General features: G+C 45.0%; 1 protein-coding gene across 1 annotated transcript in view; it reads right to left on the reverse strand.

Moving 5' to 3' along the window:
- The window catches only part of LOC137380263 (plexin-A1-like), a 484,672-nt gene that overhangs the window by 19,673 nt on the left and 443,685 nt on the right, over window positions 1-21,314 (reverse strand). Inside the window, exons 23-28 of the mRNA XM_068052142.1 lie at window positions 15,528-15,594; window positions 8,636-8,782; window positions 7,783-7,942; window positions 5,245-5,348; window positions 4,532-4,628; window positions 2,138-2,328 (exon numbers count right to left, since the gene is read on the reverse strand). Coding sequence (XP_067908243.1) covers window positions 2,138-2,328; window positions 4,532-4,628; window positions 5,245-5,348; window positions 7,783-7,942; window positions 8,636-8,782; window positions 15,528-15,594 — 766 coding nt within the window. The remainder of the gene's footprint in view (window positions 1-2,137; window positions 2,329-4,531; window positions 4,629-5,244; window positions 5,349-7,782; window positions 7,943-8,635; window positions 8,783-15,527; window positions 15,595-21,314) is intronic.

Genomic DNA, 21,314 nt, shown 5'->3' on the forward strand with positions numbered 1-21,314 from the left:
CCCCTTCAACCATCCCTAACTTTCTATACAACCAAAGCCCAAGACTTGAATCCAGAAACTCTCCTAACCCCTTCCTTAACCCTCACGAACTGGATATTTGAGGGGGCTAATCAACTGATGGCTGGCCTCCCTCCCATTTTGTTAGGCAGGGGCATGAAGAATTATGAAACCAAGGGGTGTAGATGGAGTTAAGACACAGATTCGCCATGATCTAACTGGAAGGCATAACAGGCTCAAGGGGCTGAATGGTCTCCTCCTGCTTTTGCGTTTCTTCCAATACTCCATCTCCAAGTTGGGCGTCTTTCCCCATTTCAGCTTTTTCTTTATTTTATGGAGACTAGCATGGCCCTTGCTCCCTGGAATTATGTTCTCTTGTTCCTTGTGAGCTGGAAAGAGGCTGCTGAACAAAAAACTCAAGCTGCTTGCCCCCATCTCACTGCATTTGATTGACTTGGGTCTCATTTGCCCACTCTTCAGTCTTCTCAAGGTAATGCCCTGTACTACAGGACCTTGGATCCTCAAAAATATAAAATAGAAGAACATAAAAATTAGGAGCAGGAGTAGGCCATTCGGCCCCTCGAGCCTGCTCCACCATTCAATAAGACCATGGCTGATCATCTACCTCAACGCCACTTTCCTGCTCCATTCCCACACCTCTCGATTCCCACAATGCTCAAAAATCTATTGATCTCAGTCTTGAATATTCACAACTCTCTGAATTAGAGAATTCCAAAGATTCGCAACCCAGTAAGTGAAGAAATTTCTCATCTCAATCCTAAATGTCTTAGGATAATAGGTTGGCCACTGACCCTGGTTCTAGACTCTCCATCCAAAGGAAACAGCCTCTCAGCATCTACCCTGTCAAGTCCTCTAAGAATTTAGAATTAGTTCTCTGGAGAAGAATTCCACCTTTCCTTGTCTCTCCACATAACTGAAGTCCCTCACCCGTGTACGACTCTAGTACTCTCCTATGAACCCTCTCTCAGGCCTTGACATCCTTCCTAAAGTGCAGTGCCCAGAATTGAACACAGAACACCAGCTGAGGCCTAGTCAGTGATTTACTTGATCAAGACAACAACACAATTCATCAAACAATATTGAGGTTGGCTAAGTAAAAATTGAAGAGCTCACATTAGGCTGTACGGTGCACAATAGTGAAACTTCTCCAGCGTTTGAAAGCCATGGAACATCTGTGATAAGGCTAGGATTACTGAAGGACCCGACACTCATTATACACAAAGGGCTGAATTTTACGCCACCCCATCGGTCTTCCCACCCGCTCCCGCCAACTTTACGGCGTTTTCCCCCCACCCGAGGCCAATCAAGGCCATTAAGTGGCCACTTAAGGGCCCTCGCCCGCCTCCACGGTATTTTATCTGTGGCAAGCGGACGTGCTGGGGATGTGGCAGGCCGCCCAGCGATAGCTGCCAGCTTTTCCGCACGCTGGGGTTGCCATGGCAGTTGGGCACTGGGTACCCGATTGAGGGTCGCCCCCGCCTCCCAACCCACCACCTCTCCCCCCAAACGACTACCCTTGCCTCACCGCCACGACCGATCACCACATCCCCTCGCCCCCCACCGGCAAGACAAGCCCAACTTACAAGCTCCATGGCGCGGCTGGGCTGCAGTCCCAGCAGTGGCCACCACTCCTGGTGCCGCTGCTGGGACTTAGAGCTGCCAGCCCGCTGATTGGCCGGCAGCTCACTGAGGCAGGACCTCCTCCCGCAAGCAGGTGGAAGTCCCGCCTCGGGACATTTAAAGGCCAGGGACCTGTAAAATGCAGGTCGGATCGCCAGGCTAGGCGGAGGCGGGTTCGCCACAGACTTTTATGTCGGTGGTGAAGTCCCGTCCGCCTATGGTAAAATCAAACGGCTGGAAATTCATGTTACTAGCAAGACGCATCATTTCCTGAATTCATTTGTCAGTAGTTCATTTCTCACATGTAGCATGCACATCGAGATTGAAGAGGGAAAGCTCTATTCTACACACAGCTTTCGTTTTCATCCCAGAACATTATCACCCAATGAGTTAGTGATGAGCTCGCCCAACACTCACGCCAGCCTTGGTTCAGTGGGTGGCACTCTTACCTCCGAGCAACAGAAGCCCTTGGATTGCCACAAAAACAGACGTGACTTACCTTGGTGGCGAGGAGGCGGGTCAGGTAAATCTCGGACACCATCTTGCTGCCTCGGTCGCCTTCCCTCTGGTCCATGTGGTCGTGGTTCTTGACCAGGTGCCAGAGTTTAGTTCCGCTCTCCAGGTCTGGAGTGATCATGGGCGTCCGAGATCGCAGGCTGTCTGGGCTGCTGGCAGTGCGCAACATACTCTCTGCAAGAGGGTGTGGGGAGGAGAAGGTGATAGGGTTCCAGTAGTACCAACATTTCATAGCACTGCATTGTAACAGCTTTAAGAAATATCCAACTTGAGATCAGGCAGAGAATGGGAGATGGATGGCGGACAGAGTGACAGACTCCCAATGTAATTCAAACCTCAACTTTCCTTCAGCATCTCATCAAACCTGAACCTGGCAATCTCTGTAACCAAACCCCCTCCCAATCTATAACCATCTCTGTAACCAGACCCCCTCCCAATCTATAACCAACTCTGTAACCAGACCCTCTCCCAATCTATAACCAACCTCTGTAACCAGACCCCCTCCAACTCCCTGTAATCTCCTCCAGGCCTATAAAACTCCAAGAACTCTTACAGACTCTTGTGCATTCCCCACAGTATTAGCAGCTGTGCTTTCAGCTGCCTGGGCCCCAAGGTCTACAATTCCCTCCCTAAAACTCTCCACCTCTCTCCTCCTTTAAGACGATCTTTAAAACCTACCTCTTTGACCAAGCTTTTGATCACCTGTCCGAAAGTCTCCTTCTTTGGCTTGGCATCAACTTATGTCTGGTTACACTCCAGTGAAGCATCTTGTGACATTCAACTACATTCAAAGTGCTCTATAAATGCAAGATGTTGTCTTCTCTTGCTGAGCGCATAGAATGCTCCAAGAGATCGCACTAGAGTGCAACCACCAAATCCGTTGCCTAATGCAGTGGTATTCTTAACAGTGATAATTCCTGTATCTCTGGGCCTCTGTACCACTGGGGTGTTGGAGCTGGGCTTCAGATACAAATGGGTGGGGGGGAGGGGTTGGTGGTAGGAAGAGATCTATGGATGTTTAGACTATAGTCCTTGAAAAAAAGCAATGACCTTGTGAATGCCTCAACACCTCCGAAAACTCTGCATTTCAACTTCTGCATGAGGGGTAAAATTTCACGTGACATAACTGCGAGGAAGGTTAAAGGCAGAAGACACACATTGCTTGAATCACTAACTGAGGATTGCACTTAAATCCTGTCAAGGGCAGCAGGCTGCAACACCTCGAGAACATAACCGGACTAGTATATGACAGAAGTAGCTAAAACAAAAATGAAGAGCCAATCAGTAGTCAATGAATGCTTTTACAGGCCACCTCATGATACATGTTGAAATAACCTTCCAGGTCATTTTCACATGGTTCCGTAGGATGACACAGGAAATACGGCACAGAAACAGGCCATTTGGCCCAACCAGTCTGTGATGTCTCTCGGGACTCGAATGAGGGGTAGCCAAGTTTAGGATAGGATATGAGGCAAAGACTGAGAGACAGAGACTGCAGCTTGCTGAACACAATGGCTTCTTCGTTATTCTGTGTTAGCTTCATTTTCCCTTTGGTAGCATGTGTGTTCTACAGCAGCCTCTAGAGTACACAGTGAACAATGCAATTGCAATTTCAAAATACTACAACATTACACAGTCCATGCCTGCATTTATGCTCCACTTGACCCTCCTCCCATCTTTCCTCATCTAAATCTATCATTGTAACTCTCTATTCCCTTCTCCCTCAAATGCTCGTCTAGCCTCCCCTTAAATGCATCTGTATTATTCGCTTCAACCACTCCCTGTGGTAGTGCGTTCCACATTCTCACCACTCTTTGGGTAAAGAAGTTTCTTCTGAATTCCCTATTGGATTTTTTGGTGATGATCTTATATTAATGGCCTCCAGTTTTGCTCTTCCCCACAAGAGTAAACATTCTCTCTGTATCCACTCTATCAAAAACTTTCATAATTTTAAAAACCTCTGAGGTCACCCCTCAGCCTTCTCTTTTCAAGACAAAAGAGACCCATCCTGTTCATCCTCTCTTGATAGGCATACCCCCGCATTCCTGCTATCATCCTTGTAAATCTTGTTTGCACCCTCTCACTGCCTCTATATCCTTTTTATAATACGGTGACCAGAACTGCACGCAGTACTCCAGGTGTAGTCTGACCAAGGTCCAATACGGGTTTAGCATAACTTCTTTACTTTTCAATTCTATCCCTCTAGAAATAAACCCGAGGGCTTGATTTGCTTTTATTATGACCTCGCTAACCAGTGTGACTACTTTCAGTGATTTGAGTATTTGCACTCCCTGCAATGCTGGTCAAGGGACAACAAAACCTGAAAACATTGAGTTAGCATCTCTTGAACAGCGATACCAATCTGCACCGGACTCACCATAGCGACTGAGAGATTTGGTGAAGGTGGAGGAATTGGAGATATTATAGGCTGAGGTCTGTTTCGGTACAAGTGCTATCAAAGATCCATCGGTAACCTGAGAGAAGAAAATTTTTAAAAATTAGATTGAACTACAGAGCGGGAGAGAGAGAGAGAGAGAGATAAGTTGTACAGCATCTCATCACAGGCTACAACACAAAAGGCAGCCATTCAGCCTATCGTGTTGCTGTCTTTATCAGAGAGATCAAAAACTAATCCCACTGCCCTTCTCATTCTCCACGGTCCTATATCTTCATATCTTCAAATATTTATCTAATTTTATCTTCAGTGGTGCATTGGTCTTTGCCATTACCTGTGGCAAGGCATTCCAAACTGTAAAATATCTCCCGATATCACTCCTCACTCCGTCAGTGCCAACTTCAAATCAATGACCCCCTGGTCACTGATTCGCCAAACACACCATCAAAACCCATCAACATTTTCAAAAATCATTCACTAAATCTCCTTTTAACCTTGTTTGCTCCAATGGAAATAGTCCCGATAACTCAAGTCTCTCCTCTGGGACTTAACTGAAGCACTTTGAAGAGTTTGCGAGCTGCAATGAAGGACAATAACATCCTGCCAAGGCTTTCTTTCTGATTAGATACAAGTAGTGGATGGGAATTAGCCGGTATGAGGGGTGCTTCGCCTGTGCACTCCCCTCAGGACCGTACCTGGTAGTGTGCCAGAGTGTTCAGACGTTTCCAGTCATTATCTATCTTAGTCGTCACATCTTCATCCTGGAGAATTATTCGCGCTATTCTTCCCTGCCGCCATTCTGAGAGAGAAGAGAAAACACTTTTATCCAACACCAGGCTCAAGACTTCACAAGTTCCACAGATAACTGCTCCCCCCGCATCTTTCTGCGTCCTCCCCACTTTCATCCTTCTGTGAAAGTGGCAACTGTTGGCTGAATGTGATGCAGGCAGCCTTTTAGTACCCTGGCCAAGTGGCCGTTTTTGAACAGCGAGTGCAGGCAGGCCAGCTATTTGACTGCACGAGGCATCCCACCCAGCCTGGTCCTTTCCTCACTGGAAATCTGTGCATGAGTGCTATCCAGCGGGAGTCACTGTTTAGCCATAAGAAGGCTGGGAACCAAGGCTGCCTTTTCCCTTTGGGCATCCAGGAGCACAGTCATTGGCCCAGATTTTGCAGGAAAAAAAAGTGTTCAACGACACTCGCCATCATTAATGTGCAAATCGGCCGGCAACTTGTGGCGATGAAGAGACACCCTGCAAATTGTGAATCAGCACAAGTTGTCGGATAATTTGTGTTGCTTTGCCATTAGCTTCTCAAAAACAGCACGGTGTCCTCAACCTTCCTGTGAGTTCCAGGAAGTTGAGCATTTGTGCATTAATTACATAAGAATGTAAGAAATAGGAGCAGGAATAGATCATTCGGCCCCTCGAGCCTGCTCCACCTTTTAATAAGATCATGGCTGATCTGATTGTGGCCTTAACTCCACTTTCCTGCCTGTCCCCATAGCGCTTGATTCCCTTGTAGATCACTCAGCCTTGCATATATTCAATGACACAGCCTTCACTGCTCTCTAGGGAAGAGAATTCCAAAGATTAATGACCCTCAGAGAAGAAATTCCTCCTCATCTCCATCTTAAATGGGAGACTCCTCATTTCGAATCTGTGGCCCCTAGTTCTACATTCTCCCACAAGGGGAAACATCCTCTCAGCATCTACCCTGTCAAGCCCCTTCAGAAGCTTATAAGTTTCAAGAAGATCACCTCTCATTCTTCTACACTCGAATGAGTATAGGCCTAACCTGCTCAATCCTTCTTCATAAGACAAACCCCCTCATCCCAGGAATTTGCCTAGTGAACCATCTCTGTACTGCCTCCAATGCAAGTATATCCGTCCTTAAATAAGGAGACCAAAACGGTACACAGTACTCTAGGTGCAGTCTCACCAATGCCCTGTACAGTTGTAGCAAGACTTCCCTACTTTTATACTCCATCCCTCTGGCAATAAAGGCCAACATTCCATTTGCCTTCCTAATTACTTGCTGTACCTGCATGCTAACTTTTTGTGATTCATATACAAGAACACCCAGATCCCCTTGTACTGCAGCATTCTGCAGTCTCTCTCCATTTAAATAATATTATGCTTTTCCATTCTTCCTTCCAAAGTGGACAACCTCACATTTTCCCACATTATACTCTATCTGCCAAATTTTTTCCCACTCACTTAACCTATCTATATCTCTTTGCAGACACTTCGTCCTCCTCACAACTTGCTTTCCTCCCTATCTTTGTATCGTCAGTAAATTTGGCCAAGATACACTTGGTCCCTTCATCCAAGTCATTAATATAGATTGTAAATAGTTGAGGCCCCAGCACTGATCCCAGTGGCACTCCACTAGTTACAGTTTGCCAACCAGAAAATGACCCATATATTCCAACTCTGTTTCCTGTTAGTTAGCCAACCCTCTATCCAAGCTAATATCATGAGCTCTCATTTTGTGCAGCAACTTTTTATGTGGCACCTTATCAACTGCCTTTTGGAAATCCAAATACAGTACATCTACAGGTTCCCCTTTATCCACACTGCTTGTTACATCCCCAAAGAACTCTGTTAAAAATTGTTGAGTCTAGTAATTAACAGTGTAAGTACCATTTTAAAGATGTGATAATTCTGAACGAAGGTCAATTATCCCCAGAAATACAGCAATGATACAGCACATAGAGTGGCCATTCAGCTCATCATGACTGTGCCACTAAATGTGGAGTCTCATTCCTTCATTGACTGAATTGTTGCTGGAGATATTAAAAATGTAAAGTTTTAATTTTTTTTTAAAACATATATTTCTTCATTTTCCTTTATCTCTGTCCGCTCTCTCACTTAATCCAGTCTTTCCTGTACTTGATTTGACATTTAATTCACCCTCTTTCCCAGTCCTTCCGCTGTTTATTTCTCAGTACTTTAATGTTAATATTTAAGGGGATGAACTGTTGTTCACCGAGGTCCCAGATGCTCACTTGCCCTTGCCATGCCGTTATCAGTTCGCAGTTCCAGCAACTTTGTGGGCAAAACATGTTAAAACCTAATTATGCAGGAACAACTCCAACTAATGGGAAATACCACAAGATGCAAAATAGGACCATAATTTTTTTGTCCACTATCACTTAAAAGAATTCTCCATAATCTTCAGTTCGACCCGCTTTCCCCTTCCCCACACCAGTTATCAATGCATGCTCCTACCGAGGTCCATGTCGGCTGCCTTGGGGCGCTGAGAGTAGGGGACACCCTTGTAACATGCATCCAACAACTTATCCTTCACTTGCATGACGGTGTCGCAGTTCAGCACTTTGACAGGGATCTCAGGAGCATTCTCATTGTCCGGGTTCACGCAGTTCAGTGTCTGTCAGAGGAAGCAGACGCAATCAGTGTGCTGTTACTGTTACGTTGGAAACGGTCCGCACTCTCAAATCCTGCATCGCTGGGCCTCAGGATAGCCTCTCTCTGCAACTGATTGGTACACACAAAACTATTTCCGCAAAATGTGTGCCCTGGGGCCAATATTTATCCCTTAACTAATGTCATGAAAAATGGATTATCTGGTCTTTCATCACATTGCTGTTTGTGGGAGCTTGCTGCTTTGGAGATGGGGGTGGTCTTGGCGGAGATGGGCGGGAGACAGAAAAGGACAAAGAAGTAGGTTGGCAAAACACCAATACGCGAGAGAGAAAAATCAATTTTAAGCACCCAAGGCAAGACACAAAACAAATCTTTCAGTGTCAAAGGGGTTAATCACACCTTCCCGCTGATTTTACACCATTTAAGGGCCTTGAACATGGAATCTGAATTAAACATTTAGCAAGTAACTGAGCTCAACAGCTGTCACAGCGCAAATATCAATTTGGTAAAGGAGGTCATGAGACTTGTACCAGTGGCGAGTGAGGTAATTTAAATGCCAAGTTTGGAATGTTCTAGAGTTTAGGGCCCGTTGACAATGAGGAACCTTGTGGTGATGGATGAAGAAGCACAGGGTCTTCCACACACAGAGAGAGGCAGTTCCCCCACTGTCTACAACCGAGAATGTCAAGGCACTTACCACTGTCTTGTAGTCTATCTGCTGGCGAATGAGCTTGTCTTCACTCAGAGAGTAGCGCGCCTCCCCTGTGATGGCATCGATGGGTCCTTTCTCCATCTGCTGCTTGATGGCACAGTACAGCATGAAGAGGGGCTCACCAGCACATTCCTACATAACACAAGGTGGGAAAGGAAATAGTGAGCCCAACTTCTCCTAGCCTCTCAGTATCCGAACGTCTTGTGCGGAGAACAGCAACACAGCTATTAGTGTCAAAGATGGAACAATATTGTCTGTCCATCCTGTCCTGGCAGGAGATGATGAACTTTCTCACCTATCAGCTCGACTCGTCATCGCACTGCTGACACTTCTATTCTTCAAAGCTGCCCTTTCTGCGCTTGTATTTTTTCTGTCAAAGTGCAATCACTGATACTCAGCTCCTGGCACATGCACACTCACACAATTTCCACCCAATGGCCCAGTGCGTTTCATCCATACAGACGCACAGACCAGACAGGCCCCAGGTTCAATCAGAATGAACTAACCTCAGATCAGATGGCACTGCAACTGGCTTCAAGAAACACCTAGAGGTTAGAGGAGAGGAGCAAGGGGAAAAAGGAGCCCTGCTCATTCTGCAGTTAACTTTCCCTCACCCACTGGAAGTGCTGGAGTCCAATGTAAAATGAGGACAACATTGTTCTTATTCCACCATGGCAGACAAATTCAATTAATAAATCTGAAATCAAAAAGCTAATGGTGACCACAAAACCATTGTTGATTGTTGTTAAAAACCCATCTGGTTCACTGATGTCCTTTAGGGAAGGAAATCTGCCGTCCTTACCTGGTCTGGCCGACATGTGACTCCAGACCCACAGCAATGTGGCTGACTCTTAAAATGCCCTCTGAAATGGCCTAGCAAGCCATTCAGTTCAAGGGCAAATTAAGGATGGGCAATAAATGCTGGCCAAGCTAGTGACGCTCATATCCCACAAAACAAATTTAAAAAAAAATTACAATCTATGATTCAAAGTGCTGGAAATACTCAGCAGGTCAGGCAGCATCTGTGGAGAGAGAAACAGAGTTAACGTTTCAAGTCTGGAAGAAGAGTCATATCTGACTCAAAACATTATCTTGGTTTCTCTCTCCACAGATGCTTCCTGACCTGCTGTGTATTTCCAGCACTTCCTGCTTTTATTTCAGATTTCTAGCATGCGCAGTATTTTGCTTTTAATCATAGATTGCAACTTTCTGTTAAGTAACTTATTTTAAAGACTTCAGTCATGGGACATTGGCATCTTTGGTAAGGCAGGTGTTTGCCCATTCCTAGTTACTGATCTGGGGACTGGGCAGGAAAGTCGCATTGAGGAAGATCAGCCATGAATGGTGGAGCAGGCTCCAGGGGCTGCATGGCCTACTCCTGTTCCTATTTCTTCTGTTTTTACCCAGAGAAGGCATTGGTGGGCCTTCTCTTTAATGTGTGTGGCTTGCTCAGCCACAGAGGGCAATTGCAAGTCAACCACATTGGGACTGGAGTCACTCATAGACTGGATCAGATAAGGCCAGCTGGTTTCCTTCCCTAAACCAATCGGGTCTTTACAACAATCCAACATCTCCATGGTCACTTGGACTGATGCTAGTTTTCTATTTCCAGATTTATTTTTAAAATCCAATTTAAATTCTCAAACAGACAAAGGTGGGATTTGAACTCTCATTCTCTGGATTATGAGTCGGGTAACAGCACCGCTACAAGCACCATCTGGGAGCGTGATCTGCTCATACTCATCAGCAAAGCTCAGACATGAGTAATGGCCACTTGGGCAAAGTGCCAGAATGTGTGCAGTGTCAATGGAACTGTTCCATGGTGTGGAGTTAACTTCATTAGAGAAAAGTGGGAAAAACATGAAGGCGGAACATCAAAATCGCCCTTGAATTTGTGAACAGTAAGGGACTGTGACCAGCATTATATTGGGTCACAATCTGTCATGGCAACTGGCTCATAGGAGCCTGGGATTCAGAGGTGCCAGGTTTCTCCAGGGTTGCAATCATTGGGAGTACCAACGCTTATGAAGGAGAAATTATGAACAGCTTGTATTCTGCACTGCCTCCTCTGCCCCTGCCACCACATGTGGCTATTACCCCCACCACATGTGGCTATTACCCCCACCTGAACACTGCTGGCATCACAGGCGAGAGTGAAGGAGTGTGTCAGACGCCATTGAAACTATAGTAAGAATTCAGGGACAGCCTTTTCCCACACACGCTTGCTCAGATAGTTGTCAATGTACTTTCTCCACTTATGCATCCCCCCTTCCACAGACAGAGAGGGAAAAATGCGCTGGGGGGGGCAGCAGAAGGAAGGTGAGAGAGAGAGGTGAAGAGAGAGGAAAAGATAGCGGGAAGGAGAGAGGGAAAGAGAAGGAGAAAATAAAAATGCGTTTGGCAGGTAGAAAAACAATGAGAAAGATGGAGATAAGCAGAGAGAAACGCATACAAAACTGGAGAGTGAAAAGGAGATAAAGGCAGTGAGGGCATGAAGACAGCACAGCAGGTGAAGCAAGATGAAAGACTTAAGATAACAAGTGGTAGAGTGAGCAAGAATATATTCACCACAATTAGTGTCATAAAGTCGAGCAAACAGCAAGTGTCTTTCAGAGAATAACTGGCACCTTTTCTGAACAAAACATTGAAAAACTTTGACAAGGATCAAACAGAAAAAGACAAAGCAGAGGAAGGAATAAATCACTTCATCTAAAGCAGCCTGGAAAGAGAACCAGGCTTCATATTGTTAATTCATGTTACAGATGCAAGTTCATTCCTGGTTATCCTACGTGCCTCACTTCACCTCTCCTGTGCTTGCTCAAATTGAATTCACTAACAATCCTTCTCTCACCATATGCTGTTAGCATCTCCTTATCATCTCCGATAATTAAACAGACAGCTGCTAACGAGCTCCAACACACATACATCACAGCCAGGACCTCCGACACCACGCTTGTCTCAAAAATTATCTTTAATCTGTGAATTTGACTTCATTAAAGTCTGTTCGATGGGAAAGGGTCGGGGGGGTGGGGGGGTGAGGGGTGAAGGATAGAAAAATCTCTTGATGTCATAGCTTCTTTCAACCGACTACGTGAGGCACGGCAAACCGAGCCGGGGAGCGTTAACCACCTTTCCCGCCCGGTTTCCATTGAATTCCATCAGTTGTCCCACAGTTTTCAATCTCTTAGTGAGAGGAATGCAACATTCGTTTCTAAAACATTCATCACACGAAGGGTGAGGTGAAGTCAGAGTGGGAAAAGAGGAAACAGAAATTGGCAGAGGAGAGGGAAGCACAATCAAAGAGAAGTTTAAGCAAGGATAGAGGTGGAGGGATTCAGGGAAGGTGTTCACGGACAGTGGCCTCAGTTGAATTCAAACCCATACCAATGGGTGTCAAAGAGCTGGCACAGGCACGATGGGCTGAATGGCTTCATTCTGTGCTGTATGGTTCTATGAGAGTTTGCGCACAGTGAGGTCCCACGAACAGCAAATGGGAGGAACAGCTGGTTGTTTAGTGAATGTTGGGCAGGACTATTAGAAGAACTCCTTACAGATAAATGACAGTCTGTGCTATATGAGCTCCTGAGTTCAGAAGCCTAAAGTCCTATCAGTGACTTGAGCTGAAATCATGCCCCCGCACGTTCATGATGCACCAGACGGACAACGTCAGCTATTTTGCTCAAGACTGGACCAAACAAAAACCCAACCACTGACGGACTCACCACCAACACCAACAGCTCATTGCCAATAACCAGACACAAACTCAAACAGTTGGGCTCATTGCACAGGCACAGAAAGCCAACTCATACTTCTCTCAACGGTTTGCTGAAATTTGACACAACCAGAACCATTTACGCCGGAACGAATCACTCCAGGAGGTTCCTCGAATGTCAACATCATTTCCAACTCCATGAGTGACCTCCATAACAAACCGACAGGGAATTCCAAAAAGGCAAGAGATGGGGATCTCACAGTGCACTGCAAAAACACTTTCACCGAAGCCGTCACACAAGACCCCAAACTACACACCAGCTGGAGTTGCCAACCCTCCAGGATTGTCCTGGAGTCTCCAGGAATTACAGATTAATCTCTAGGGCACTGCTGCGAGCAAAAAACCCAGGAGGAAAATACGAGGTGGCTTTACAATACAAATGGTCATTTTTTGTTCATTAATTCTTGAGGTATTGGAGATAAGGTTGGCGCGGTGGGGGGGGGGGGGGGGGGGTGGAAGAAAGGATGGACAGTAAAGAGTCATCCAATCAAGTGACGAGGAGCCTGTTTTCCAATCGGTGTGGGAAGGCGGGGGCACTAATGAAGATGGACATACAGGGTGGCCAATGGCAGGATTGTGGGGGGAGGCGATTGGCACCAGGAGGATGGACGGGTGGGGCAATCAATGGTGGGAGCAAGGCGATTGCAGGGAGTGATGAAAACTCCAGGAATACATCCAGAGTTGGGAAATCTACCATCAGCACAAGGAAAAAGGGACAGACTCCCAGAAAAACCCGTCAGTCAAAAAAATAAACAAACAGCAAAGGAAAGAAAAGGCGGGTTTGATAAAAATCCGCCATGCAGTGGTGCTGCTTCTGAGCAACATTTGGGCAAACGTACACACAAGCTCGCCCAAGCACCTGAGGCAATTGGTCTCTCAGTTCAGAGGAGGGAATCCACTAGACACAGTTGCCATGGTGACTGAGACATGCAATGTTAATCAAAACCAGCAAGAGGGTTCTTAAGAAAATACAATCCACTCCTCTCGCTGAAGATCACGTTCCACAGGGAACAACATGAAGGGTTTCAAGAAAAGCTGGAGCCTCCATCTCTCATTTTCTTCTCTGCTTGCTAGACTGTTCTCGGGAGGCCTGTACAATTCTAAAAATAAAAATAGGAGCAAACATTTTCATCTACAATTGTTGGACACAACAGAGACCAACAGAGAAATTCAAAGGAACAGAATGTCAACAGGCAATAGCTTTCGCAGAATGAGTTGCTTGACTTCTGCTCACTAAAATCACAAGATTTGCTTGGGTGAAGGTGCAACTTTGCCTAGTTTGATCCCATCCTTCTAGAGTGCCAACCCTACCATCTCAATTACAGCGCCCAACTGATTCTTAAATGAGTCCCAAGTCCTGGCTCTTACTGGGAGACAGTTCTGCGGGCACTGGCTCTTGCTGAGATAGTTTCACGAGCAGCGATTCTCACTGGGGTACAGTTCCATAGGTGTGATTCTTGCTGAGGTATACTTCAGCGGGTCGTGACTCTCACTGAGGTACAGTTCCACTGGCACCAACTCTTGCTGATGTACAGTGTAATCAGACCAAAACTGACATCAAGCTCAAGAAAGAGCTATTAAGATGGGTGACTAAAAGCATGGTCAAAAGTAGGAGTTTTTAAGGAGGATCCTAAAGCAGGACAGACAGGTGGATAGGATTCGCCAGGGAATTCCAGAGCTTAGGTCATTTACAGCTGAAAGCACGATCGGAGATGGTGAGGCTTAAGGAGTGGGGATGTGTGCAAGAGGCCAAAATTGGGAAGAACATTGGAGGATGCTTGGAGGTGTAATTTTCGACGAGAGTGGAAAATAAAGAAGTGGAAAGGTTTGGGGCAGAGGTTCTGGTTGATGCAGGTTGAGATGTGAAGACAAGCAGCTGGAAAGATTAGAGATAGCCTTGGGAATTGATAAAGCGGCAGAGAGATAGAGCCTAGTGTGGGGGGAGGAAACGATTCAGGTCTGCACAGACCCACACACACAACTGATGGTTTGGAAGGCGAGACTGTGGCTCAACAACTTCCTCACATAAAGTAGGCCTGTCTGTTCCATAACACTTCTGTGACTGCAACGAGTCATAATCCTTCATACCAAATGTAGCAGAAATATTCACTGCCTAAATGATTTTTCTTTTTTCCTTTAAACAAGACTTAATAGAAATAAATTTGATAAACCAATTTATTCCTCTGGAATTGATGATTAATTTTGATGTACATCCTGCTTTAAAATATTGGTGCCTCTACACAATCCTTTTATTTTATTTATAAAGCAATGGCCACCATCTCCCCTAACATGACTAAAATATACATTATTTGGACAGAGCAATGCAAGGAACCTGTCAGCATAGATGCAATTTCTTCTCTTCAACTCATTGACGTCAGATGTTCTAGGATATAAAAGCAAAAAGCTACTTGTGGTTTGCATTATTGATGAAGAACGCACTTTAGGACTTCTGAAAGACAGAATCCTCAATTTTCCAACACGTTACCTCAGCTCTTGCTTAGACCTACAATTACAAAATCTGGACAGGGACACCTCTTGATCATTACGCCAAATCTTTTTTTCTGAACTTTAGGACCTGCAATTCTGTTTCATCCCTCACTGGCCCCCACCATTCTGTTTTGCCATCTCTTCCCCTGGCATTGCTTTGAAGTGAATTAGCCAGAGTAACAGGGTTGCCAACCCTCCAGGACTGAATTAAAGATTAATCTCCAGGGCACTTTGAGATTCCCTAATGTTTTTGCCTCTCCTACTTCGCTCAGTAGATTACAAAACATTTATCATCTTTTAAACAAAAGGAATTCTTCCTAATATCTCCATTTTAGATTTACAAAAGAGGTGATGAACAGAATGTGAGAAGCCAAGGAGGAACAAGAGAGCAGCACCGAACGCAAAACTGTCGGCAAAACAGAGATGGAAAAGGTGGTGCTGGAGAGACTGGAGCTTAGAGGTGAGGTACAAATCATTTATAAAGCAACAAGTTTTAGAGAGGAAAAACTGGTGGGAGAGAGGAACAAAAGGAGACAAGTTAAAGGCAACTGAATATAGAGGTCCTCACGTGAAGCGGAATACAACAGTGATTCAACATTAAAGTTGGTTCAGCCTTACCTTCAAAAACTTGTACAACAGGAAGGTAAACCAGTTGGTCAGCATCTTCTCAGCAACAGACTCAGTCCTATTTAAAAAAAATTTAATTATCAATATATATATTCACCATCTTCACTTGTTTACAGTATAACTACCATCTCCAGAGAAACTACAAGGATTTACTTTTATATAAATTGGTAAAAATGTCACTCCTGGTTTTTAACTGATTGTTCTTGACCTAGCAGAGCAACTATTGGTTTTTCCAATTACTCAAATTACTATCCCAGGAGACCAATGGAAATCAGGGATTTGAGATTCGGGGATATTAGCGAGTCAGGGATTTCAGAGAAACATAGAAATTTACAGTACGGAAAGAGGCCATTCATCCCATCGTGTCCATGCCAGCTGACGAGGATTAGCCAGTCATGGGTTTGGGGGTCGGGAGATTAGTGAGTCAGGGATTTCGGAATTGGGAGATTAGCGAGTCATGGATTTGACAGGTGGCGGGGTGCGTCAGGGAGATCAGTGGAAGTCAAGGATTTGGGGATCTAAAACAGGAAGAGGAGTCCAAACTTTCTGTGGGGGTGTGGGGAAGTCTTGAGAAGCCAAGTTACAACCACTGTCGAGAATTTTTAATTTTTAAAATGGACATGAAAGGAGCCTGATCTGTGGTTAAGAACATAAGAAAAAGGAGCAGGAATAGTCCCTCGGGACTTCTCTGCCATTCAATACGATCATGGCTGATCATTTGCCTCAACTCCACTTTCCCACCACTCTCCATATCCCTCGATTCCCTGAGACACCAAAAATCTATCAGCCTTAAATACATTCAACGACGGAGCATCCGCAACCCTCTGGGGTATAGAACTCCTTTGCGTGGAGGTTTCTCCTCATCTCAGTCCTAAATGATTGTCCCCTTATCCTGAGACTGTGCCCCCCCGTGTTCTAGATTCTCTAACCAGGGGAAATAATCTCTCAGTGTCTACTCTATCCAGCCCCTTCAGAATCTTTTATGTTTCAATGAGATCGCCTCTCATTCTTCTAAACTCCAAAGAGTACAGGCCCAATTTAATCAGCCTCTCGTCACACGGCAGCCCTCTCATCCCAGGAACCAATCTAGTGAACCTTCGCTGTACTGCCTCCAATACAAGTATACCCTTCCTTAAATATGGAGACCAAAACTGCACACAGTACTCCAGGTGTGGTTTCACCAAAACCCTGTACAAGTGTAGCTAGACCTCTTTATTCTTGTATCCAATCCCCTTGCAATAATGGCCAACATGCCATTTGCTTTCCTAATTGCTTGCTGTACCTGCATGATAGCTTTCTGTGTTCCTCGTACAAATACACCCAAGTGTTGGAGCTGCACCCTCCAACAACACTCAGGAAGCTCAAACCATCCAAGACAAAGCAGCCCACTTGATTGGCACCCCATCACCACCTTCAACATTCACCCCCTCCATCACCAACACACAGTGTCAGCAGTGTGTATCATATACAAGATGCACTGCAGCAACTCACCAAGACTCCTTCGACAGCACCTTCCAAACCCGCAACCTCTACCAATTAGGAGGACAAGGGCAACAGATGCTGGCCTAGCCAGCGATGCCCACAACCCACCGAACAAATTAAAAAGCCCCTCTGAACATCAACATTTACAAATTTCATGCCTTTTAAAAAACATTCTGCTTTTCTGGTATGTAATTTCTACTATGAAGACAGACACAAAATATTTGTTTAACATCTCTGCCATCTCCTCGTTGCCCATGATATTTTAGAGTCATAGAGTCGTAAAGCATAGAAACAGGCCCTTCGGCCCACCGGGTCCATGCCAACCATAATGCCCATCTATACTAATCCCACCTGCCTGCATTAATTCCATATCCGTCAATGCCTTGCTCATTCAAGTACCTGTCCAGATGCCTCTTAAATGTTGCTACTGTTCCTGCCTCCACCACCTCCTCTGGCAGCTCATTCCAGATACCCACAATTCTTTGTGTGAAAACGTTACCCCTTTGATCCCCTTTAAACCTCCTCCCTCTCACCTTAAATCTAATTTCTCCTGTCTCTGCCTCTTTCATCAGAACTCTCTTGACCTGTCATCGACCTGAAAAGTTAACTCCGTTGCTCCCTCCACAGATGCTGCCAGACCTGCTGAGTATTTCCAGCTTTATCCCTAGTACCCTGGAATATTTATTTCCCAACCTTGGTCACCTTGTAACCATGGCTCTGTGATGGCAATTAAATCTCAACCTTTTATCTCTATTTGTGCTGCCAGTTCATCTAGCTGGTTGCGAATGCTTCGCACATTCAGATAAAGAATCTTTAATTTTTTTTGCCATTATTCTTTGCATGGACCTTATTCACAGATGCAGTATTAACGTTAAACTCTCTGTCCCTTCCTCTCCCACTCCACTGGAGTTTAGAAGAGTAAGAGGCAACTTGATTGAAACATATAAGATCCTGAGGGGTCTTGACAGGGAGGATGTTTCCTCTTGTGGGAGAATCTAGAACTAGGGTCCATGATTTAAAAATAAGGAGTCGCCCATTTAAGACCAAGGGGAGAAGAAATACTTTTCTCTGAGGGTCGTGAGTCTTTGGAACTCTCTTCCTCAAAAGCAGTGGAAGCAGAGTCGTTAACTGTTTTAAGGCAGAGGTGCATAGATTCTTGATAAGCAAGGAGGTGAAAGGTTATTGGGGATAGGTGGGAATGTGGAGCTGAGGTTACAATCAGATCAGCCACGATCTTATTGAGTGGGGGAGCAGGCTCGAAGGGCCGAGTGGCCTACTCCTGCTCCTAATTCGTATGTTCGTACGCTTGTCTTTACCCAAATCACTACATTGCTCTATTGCCTCAACTTTTGTCTGTAGATTTCTAAATCTCCCTTCATCTGACTCCTCCCCTTGGGAACTTACTTGAAGTAATCAGAATAGACCAATCAGAAACTTAAAAATTCAATGGACCGTACTAAGAATTCAAATTACACATTTTGACAGTAGGTTACCAACAACAACTTGCTTTTATATAGCACCTTTGATGTAATAAAATGTTTCAAGGTGCTACAGAGGAACATGAAGCAAAACTGGACACCGAGCCATATATGAAGAAATGACAAGTGGCCAAATGCTTGGTCAAAGAGGAGGATTTTAAGGAGTGTCTTAAAGGAGGAGGGAGAAGCAGAGATGCGGAGAGGTTTAGAAAGGGAATGCCAGAGCTTTGGACTCAGGCAGCTGAAGGCACCATTGGCAATAGTGGAACAATTAAAATCAGAGATACACAAGAGGCCAGAATTGGAGGAATGCAGAGATCGCGAAGGGTGATGGGACTGGAGAAGATTATAAAGATAGGGAAGGGCGAAGCCATGGAGGGATTTGAAATAAGGATGAAGGAACTCACCACAGCGTATCAAAACATCACCCCCACACCGCCCCCACCCCCCAACCTGTCATGAACCGTAGCTGCTAATATTCCACAGGAATATTATGGTGAAGCAATGCAACACATCAAAGGGTTAAAGACCAAACTCATCACATTCGTATTTTGTTTAGGGTTGAAGGGGTTCGAACTTGCATCTCACCAAGGATGCACTTCCCGACTGAGCAGTCTCAGCTTTAATTCAGACTCTATTTCAGCACTGACCAATTAATTGAATCCCCAAAGTCACAAACACATACAAGACAGATTCACCTTAAGCAGATATTTTCTGTTAGTAATTGGAACCATTCTTTTAAAACACTAATCGCTTGAACAGCAGTCTCAAGCCCCGTCACCCGAATTAACGTATTACTTTCTTTGAATTAATTTCTGTGCTCAACAAATGGAGGGACATGAGTGTTGTGAAATGGAAAACATTTCCCATTTCAAATACCTAGTATTCACATCAAACACTCCCAGGTCAGGTACAGCACAGGCTAGATACAGAGTAAAGCTCCCTCTACACTGTCCCATCAAACACTCTCCAGGACAGGTACAGCATGGGTTAGATAAAGGGTAAAAAAAAAAAACCGGTTAGATACAGAGTAAATCTCCCTCTACACAGCCCCATCAAACACTCCCAGGGCCGGTGAAGCACCGGTTAGATAAAGGGTAAAAAAAAAATGGGTTAGATACAGAGTAAAGCTCCCTCTACACTCTCACATCAAACACTCCCAGGACAGGTACAGCACGGGGTTAGATACAGAGTAAAGCTCCCTCTACACTGTCACATCAAACACTCTCCAGGACAGGTACAGCATGGGTTAGATAAAGGGTAAAAAAAAAAAACCGGTTAGATACAGAGTAAAGCTCCCTCTACACTGTCACATCAAGCACTCCCAGGACAGGTACAACACGGGGTTAGATACAGAGTAAAGCTCTCATGTCTGGCACAACATTAAGTTTTTGCCATAATTTCATAAGAGCACCTTTACTGCAATCTTTTGCACATTGATACAAATAGCAGGACAGTCTTGTGTTGTAGATTTACACCTGCTGGGCCTGGGTTGAGATCTGTTTACATATCCTTCACTCACAATGCTGACAAACGGCAGTGAGAGGGCAGCACTTCTGACAACCTGAGCTGGGAGTTAACCCATGTCCTTAAGATGAAAGGTTAGCTGTTCGATAACTGCTCACCTGACTTAGCGAGAAACTGAAGAACACTGATCCTAGGAAATGTAAATTTGAAAAACTGAGATAATCCTCACGTAAAATGGTTGAATCAGAAAGGTTGAAAGGAGCCATATTAAAACCAAATTACTTCCCCAGTAGTTTGAATATTCCACACAGAGAGAGAGACAGAGAGGGCAATGGCTGGTCCCCTCAAAGTGCGCGGCAATCTTTTAAGCAAATACTGAATTCCAATTAAAATCTGCCAATTAAGTTAATTAGCCAACTTATTACATAAATCATCTGAAACGTCACCTCAGATCTGACTACACTTCAACAGTACATGATAATGACCTTGGAAACATCCCCTGCAAAGTAATTAAAGTACTTCTTGATTACTAATGCTTATTAATTCTAATTTGTTAACAGCTCTCGTACATACTGAGAGAGAGAGAGAGAGAGCTACTGTTTCATTGTTTGAAAGCTGATAGCTTTGAAGAGGTAACAGTGGGAATGGAAGCCCTCACTGGTCACTATTTTTGGTGGTGGGTTTTTCTGCTTGTCCAGAGCAGAAAATACGAGTAGCAAATACTCTGAGGATGGGCATATAGATCCAAAGTAAAGCTGTTACCCTGACCTAGCAATGGGCCTCATGCTCAACCTGAAGTCACTATCCCCACAGCCCCTGCTCTTATTTCACCCCCTCTGTAACCATGTGGATTTCCACACTATGGTTTATCCGAGCGAGATTGACAATTAGCGCCAGATTCAGGGCAATTTACATCTGGTCTACAGCACAGAAACTGGCCATTCAGCCCAACTAGTCCATGCTGGCATTCATGCTCCACAGGAGCCTCCTCACTCCCTGTTTCATCTCAGTCCATCACCATATCCTTCTATTCCTTTCTTCCTCATGTGTTTATCTAGCTCCTGCTTAAATGTATCCATGTTATTCACCTCAAATACTCCTTGTGGTAGTGAGTTCCACATTCTCACCACTCTCTGGGTAAAGAAGTTTCTCCTGAATTCCCGATTGGATTCAGCAGTGATGATCGTTGGAAGGGCTATCCATTAGTCCTCTCCATTGCTCTTTCCCTATAGCCCTGCAATTGTTTCCTTTTCAGGTAAATATCCGTGTTGAAGGTGGAGGGAGGAAAATCACACTTTGAATGCATTGGGGGGGGGGGGGATGCAGGTTGGGGGTCTGCATTTGTATATCA

The sequence above is a fragment of the Heterodontus francisci genome, chromosome 19 (assembly GCF_036365525.1).
Source record: "Heterodontus francisci isolate sHetFra1 chromosome 19, sHetFra1.hap1, whole genome shotgun sequence".
NCBI classification, from domain to species: Eukaryota; Metazoa; Chordata; class Chondrichthyes; order Heterodontiformes; family Heterodontidae; genus Heterodontus; species Heterodontus francisci.